This window comes from Hylobates moloch, unplaced genomic scaffold, assembly GCF_009828535.3.
Source record: "Hylobates moloch isolate HMO894 unplaced genomic scaffold, HMol_V3 SCAFFOLD_1, whole genome shotgun sequence".
Classification (NCBI taxonomy): domain Eukaryota; kingdom Metazoa; phylum Chordata; class Mammalia; order Primates; family Hylobatidae; genus Hylobates; species Hylobates moloch.
The window spans coordinates 102,606,724-102,613,267 of NW_026652276.1; the positions used below are offsets into that span (position 1 = coordinate 102,606,724).

The 6,544-nt window shown below is 46.2% G+C and overlaps 1 protein-coding gene across 1 annotated transcript; it reads left to right on the forward strand.

Moving 5' to 3' along the window:
* Positions 1-4,847: 4,847 nt before the first annotated feature.
* Positions 4,848-5,927, forward strand: LOC116811464 (small ribosomal subunit protein uS8-like). The gene has a single exon (XM_032756495.2). The coding sequence runs from the start codon at positions 5,489-5,491 to the stop codon at positions 5,879-5,881; it is 393 nt and encodes a 130-aa protein (XP_032612386.1). The 5' UTR covers positions 4,848-5,488; the 3' UTR covers positions 5,882-5,927.
* Positions 5,928-6,544: the final 617 nt, after the last annotated feature.

Sequence of the window (6,544 nt, forward strand, 5' to 3'; positions counted from 1 at the left end):
TCCTGATCTCGTGATCTGCCCGCCTCGGCCTCCGAAAGTGCTGGGATTACAGGCGTGAGCCACCGCGCCTGGCCCTCAATGTCACTTTTGAGAGAAACCTTAGCCAGGCGTGGTAGCACGCACCTGTGGTCCCAGCTACTCTGAAGACTGAGGAGGAATGATCTCTTGAAGTCAGGAGTTGGGGGCTGCAGCGAGCTAGGATTGCACCACTGCACTCCAGCATGGACAACACAGCAAGACCCTGTCTCTAGGCCAGGTGCAGTGGCTCACACCTGTAATCCCAGCACTTTGGGAGGCTAAGGCAGGCAGATCACCTGAGGTCAGAAGTTTGAGACCAGCCTGGCCCACATTGTGAAACCCCATCTCTACTAAAAATACAAAAATTAGCCGGGTGTGCTGGCATGCACCTGTAATCTCAGCTACTTGGGAGGCTGAGGCAGGAGAATTGCTTGAACCTGGGAGGCAGAGGTTACAGTGAGCCAAGATCGCACCACTGCACTCCAGCATAGACAATGAAGCAAGAAAAAAAAAAAAAAGACCTTGTCTCTGAAAAGAGAGAGAGAAACATAGTTTCACCATGTTGGCCAGGATGGCCTGGAGCTCCTGACCTCAGGTGATCCACTTGCTTCAGCCTCCCAAAGTGCTGGGTTTATAGGCATGAGCCAACACGCCCAGCCTAGTTTTTGAAAATTCTCATTGATTATCTATCATATATTGCTTCTCTGTGATTTTCTGCTGTTTTTCTAAAACTTCTAGTAGCCTTATGTTGCAGTCCCTCCATCTTTCTCCCATTTCTTATAATTGCTCTTTTGTGAATTTCATCTTTGGCTCCTAGTGCTCTTGTGTTGGTCTGGACCCTTCTAGTAACAGAACGGCCATCTGAATGGAGGTCCATGCAGGGTTTCTCTCTCTCTCTTCTTAGAGACAAGGTCTTGGCTGGGTGCAGTGGCTCAAGCCTGTAATCCCAGCACTTTGGGAGGCCGAGGCGGGCAGATCACAAGGTCAGGAGATCGAGACCATCCGGGCTAACACGGTGAAACCCCGTCTCTACTAAAAATACAAAAAATTAGCCGGGCATGGTGGTGGGCACCTGTAGTCCCAGCTGCTGGGGAGGCTGAGGCAGGAGAATGGTGTGAACCTGGGAGGCGGAGCTTGCAGTGAGCTGAGATAGCGCCACTGTACTCCAGCCTGGGTGACAGAGCAAGACTCTGTCTCAAAAAAAAAAAAAAAAAAAGAGACAAGGTCTTGATTGTGATGGTGTCTACCTAAGGGTACGCATTCCCCCAGACTCACAAAACTGTACACAAAGACTAGAAGTCTTTGTTTTGTGATTCTGGGGGAATTGCGTACCCTTAGGTAGACATCATCACAATCAAGATATAAAAGGGTTCCATCATTCCCCCAAATTGCACACTGCCCTATTGTAGTCAAGTCTTTCCCCCACCTCACATCTCCTGTAATCATGGAGCATGTGGCATTTTGAGTTTGTCTTCTTCCACTTAGCAGAATGCCTTTGAGATTCATTCATGTTGTTGAGTATCTCAACAGCTTTTTTTAGCTGCTGAATAGTAGTCTACTGTATGGATGTACCAATTTATCCATTCTGTAGTTGAAGTGCATTTGACTTGTTTGTACTTTGGGGCAATTATAAATAAACTGACTGTAAATATTTGTAAACCGACTTTTGTTTGAATACAAATTTTCATTTCTCCTGGTTAAACACCTAAAAATTGGATTGCTGGGTCATGTGGTAAGTGTATGTTACATTTATTTATTTATTTATTTAGTTATGTATTTATTTATTTATTTATTTATTGATTGATTGATTGATTGATTGAGACTGAGTCTCACTCTGTCACCCAGGCTGGAGTACAGTGGCACCTTCTCGGCTCACTATAGCCTCTGCCTCCCAGGTTCAAGTGATTCTCCTGCCTCAGCCTCCCAAGTAGGTGGGATTACAGACACCACCCACCATGCCGGGCTAATTCTTGTATTTTTAGTAGAGATGGGGTTTCACCATGTTGGCCAGGCTGGTCTCAAACTCCTGACTTCAGGTGATCCACCTGCCTCAGCCACCCAAAGTGCTGGGATTATAGGCGTGGGCCACCATGCCCGGCTATGTGTTCACTTTAATTTTTTTTCTTTTTCTTTTTAATTTAAAATTATTTTTATTTATTTTTTGCTGGGGCTGGAGTGCGGTGGCACAATCACAGTTTGCTGCAGCCTCAACCTCACAGGCTCAAGTGATCCTCCTACTTCAGCCTCCTGAGTAGCTGGGACCAAAGGAACACACCACCATACCCAGCTATATATATTTTGTAGAGACAAGGTCTCACTGTGTTGCCCAGGCTGGTCGTGAACTTCTGGACTCATGCGATCCTCCTACTTTGGCCTCCCAAAGTGCTGGGATTATAGGCATAAGCCACTGTGTTGGCCTTTTTGGCCATTTTAAATTTAGTTATTAATTTTCTTACTACTGACTTTTGAGGATTCTTTACATTCTCAATAAAAGTCCTTTATCATATATGTGCCTTGCAAACATTTTTTCCCGGTTTGTGGTTTGCTTTTCCATTTTCATAAGAGTGTCTTTTGAAAATCAGATGTTTTTAATTTTTATGAAATCTAGTTTAGCATATGTTTTTGTTTATGCTTCATGGATATAGAAGCTATATCTAAGAAACTTTTTTCCTAATCTAAGCTCACAAAGATTTTCTCCTATGTTTCCTTTGGGAAGTATTTTAATTTTGAGGTTGGATTTAGGTCTATGATCCATTTTGTTTTTTGGTTTTTTTTGAGACGGAGTCTCACTCTGTCGCCCAGGCTGGAGTGCAGTGGCGCAATCTCGGCTCACTGCAAGCTCCGCCTCCCGGGTTCACGCCATTCTCCTGCCTCAGCCTCCCAAGTAGCTGGGACTACAGGCGCCCGCCACCACGCCCGGCTAATTTTTTGTATTTTTAGTAGAGATGGGGTTTCACCGTTTTAGCCAGGATAGTCTCGATCTCCTGACCTCGTGATCCGCCTGCCTCGGCCTCCCAAAGTGCTGGGATTACAGGCATGAGCCACCGCGCCCAGCCCTATGATCCATTTTGAAATAATTTTTGTTAAGTTGTGAGGTAGAGGTGGTCAAGTTTCTTTCTTTTTTTAAAAAATATATGCATGACTAGTTGTTCCAATATCATTTGTTGTTTGTTTGTTTGTTGTTGAGACAGTCTTCCTCTGTCAACCAGGCTGAATAGAGTGCAGTGGTACAATCACAGGTCACTGCAGCTTCAAACTCAAGCAATCCTCCCACCTCAGGCTCCCAAGTAGCTGGGACTACAGGCACATAGCACCACACACAGCTGCTGCTTCTTTTTTTTTTTAGTGACAGGGTCTTGCTATGTTGTCCAGGCTGGTCATGAACTCCTGGCCTCAAGCCATCCTCCTGCCTCAGCCTCCCAAAGTGTTGGGATTACAGGCATGAGCAACCACGCCCAGCTGCAACACCATTTGTTGACATGACTACCATTTATCCATTTGATTGTCTTTGCCGTTTTGTAAAAACCAACTGACCCTGAGGTGGGCAGATCGCTTGAGCCCAAGAGTTCAAGACCAGCCTGGGCAACATGGTGAAACCCTATCTCTATTATAAAAAGCAAACAAAAAAATCAACTGACCATGTATGTGTTAGTTTATGGAGTTTCAAAACATGGTTAACAGGATAGGGCTTTGCCTGTTAGGGAGAAGGAAAGGGGAATTTAGATAGATAAAATTCTTTAATATTTTTCAAGATTTGTATTTATTTAGTTAGTTAGTTTAGTTTAGTTTTTGAAATGGAGTCTCACTCTGTCGCCCAGGGTGGAATGCAGTGGCAAGATCTTGGCTCATTGCAACCTCCATCTCCTGAGTTCAGGCAATTCTCCTGCCTCAGCCTCCTGAGTAGCTGGGATTACAGGCATGTGCCACCACACCTGGATAATTTTTGTATTTTTAGTAGAGATGAGGTTTCACTATGTTGGCCAGGCTGGTCTCGAACTCCTGACCTCAAGTGATCTGCCCCCCTCAGCCTTCCAAAGTACTGGGATTACAGGCATAAGCCACCATGCCCAGCCTGTTTTGTTTCAATTGCAAATAAGAATTGCACATATTTACGGGGTACCTAGGGATGTTTTGATACATATGCACAGGTGTATGTGCAACCTTACAGATGACGTTCCCCAGGAAACACTGAGATGGATTGAGCAAGCAGGATATTTATTAAGCAGTGCCCTTGAAGGCCAGGCACAGTGGTTTATGCCTGTAATCCCAGCACTTTGGGAAGTTGAGGATTCCTTGAGCCCAGGAATTGGAATTCAAGACCAGCCTGGGCAACATAGCAAGACCCCCACCCCTACAAAAAATGAAAAGTTAGCGGGGCATGATGGTGCATACCTGTAGTCCTAGCTACTCAGGAGGATGAGGCAGGAGGATCACTTGAACCCAGGAGTTAAGAGGCTGCAGTGAGCCATGATTGCACCACCGCACCTCCAACCTGGGTGACAGAGTGAGACACTGTCTCTTTAAAAAAAAAAAAAAAAAAAAAGTGTTCTTGAGAGCAAGAGGCCAGAAGGAAGCAGGAGCAAGTAATGGAGAAACGGCGAGAAGGTAAGCTTCCACTGAGCCCAGAAGGAGAACAGGAGCTGAAACAGCCATTCACACTTGTCCAGGCTTGGCCAAGGTGGTTGGACCTCCACCCTTCCACAGACATGGGATATTGGGAGAAGGAGCTCCCTGTAGTTGAGACAGTTCCTGTGGGCAGCATTCACAGAGGGGCCACAAACCCTTCATGGAAGGTGGTGTGAACCATGTGCCTCTGCAGTCTGCCACAGTAGGGTTATACTTTGTGTTTTCTTTTTCGTTTTTGAGACGGAATCTCACTCTTGTCACCCAGGCTGGAGTGCAATGGTGCGATCTCGGCTCACTGCAACATCCACCTCCCAAGTTCAAGTGATTCTCCTGCCTCAGCCTCCCCAGTAGCTGAGACTACAGGTGTGCACCACCACGTCTGGCTAATTTTTGTATTTTTAGTGGAGACGAGGTTTCATCATGTTGGTCAGGTTGGTCTCGAACTCCTGACCTCAAGTGATCCTCCCACCTCAGCCTCCCAAGGTGCTGGGATTACAGGCGTGAGCCACCACGCCTAGCCTTACGTTTTGTGTTTTCATCTGCATCTGCCATGAATGAGGAAGGATGCCTTTTCATATTCTTGGAGGGAGGTTCTGGAGAGGGTGACCAAGTGGCTTCAGGCCTTCCTGAGACACAAGGGAACCCCTCTGGAGCAGCTTCTAGTGGAAGGCCAGGCAGACCTGGATCTAATTTTAGTCTTTCATGCCCTAACTCTGTGCTCTGAAGGGAGTGACTCAACTTCTCTGAGCCTCAGTTTCCCTCATAAAATGACTGGGATTGTGATCAGGGGTGGGGGATAAAAAGGAAGAGAAGGCTCTTTCCGCCATCTTTCCGCACCGCCACAATGGTGCACATGAATGTCCTGGCTGATGCTCTCAAGAGCATCAACAATGCCGAAAAGAGAGGCAAACGCCAGATGCTTATTGGGCCGTGCTCCAAAGTCATCATCCGGTTTCTCACTGTGATGATGAAGCATGGTTACATTGGCAAATTTGAAATCATTGATGATCACAGAGCTGGGAAAATTGCTGTGAACCTCACAGGCAGGCTAAACAAGTGTGGAGTGATCAGCCCCAGATTTGATGTGCAACTCAAAGATCTGGTAAAATGGCAGAATAATCTGCTTCCATCCCGCCAGTTTGGTTTCATTGTACTGACAACCTCAGCTGGCATCATGGACCGTGAAGAAGCAAGACGAAAACACACAGGAGGGAAAATCCTGGGATTCTTTTTCTAGGGATGTAATACATATATTTACAAATAAAATGCCTCATGGACTCTGGTGCTTCCAAAAAAAAAAAAGGGGGGGAAGAGAAGGAGATGTCCTCACTTTAATTTAAACTCTGATCATGTCCAAAGGATTTAAGGACATTTAGTTAAATTCAGAGGCCCAGCAAAGTTGTTCCTATGGGTCAGTTTGCAAGAGGGACCCAAGAGCTAGGAAGAGGCTGGGCACAGTGGCTCATGCCTGCAATCCCAGCACTTTGAGAGGCCAAGGTGGGTAGATTGCTTAAGATCAGGAATTCAAGACTAGCCTGGGCAACATAGCAAGACTCCATCTCTAAAGAAAATGAAAAAAACTAGCCAGGCATGGTGGTATGTCCCTGTAGTCCCAGCTACTCAGGAGGCTGAGGTAGCAGGATCCCTTGAATCCGGGATTTTGAGGCTGCAGTGAACTATGATCACACCACTGCACTCCAGCCTGGGTGACAGGGCAAGACCCTGTCTCAAAAAAAAAAAAAAAAAGATCTGAGAAGGACCATTGACAACATGCCGGGTTCAGTGTGGCCTCCTGAGCCTGGTTCCAGCCTTCTATCTCCTTGGGCCTGGGGTGTGAATGACACCTGACCTGCTCACTCTGTTTGGGAGTTGAACAGTAAATTAAAGGTCTTCATTATCT

Excerpts from the sequence above, each read along its gene's own strand:
- LOC116811464 (XM_032756495.2), top strand. The coding sequence starts at position 5,489 with ATGGTGCACATGAATGTCCTGGCTGATGCTCTCAAGAGCATCAACAAT.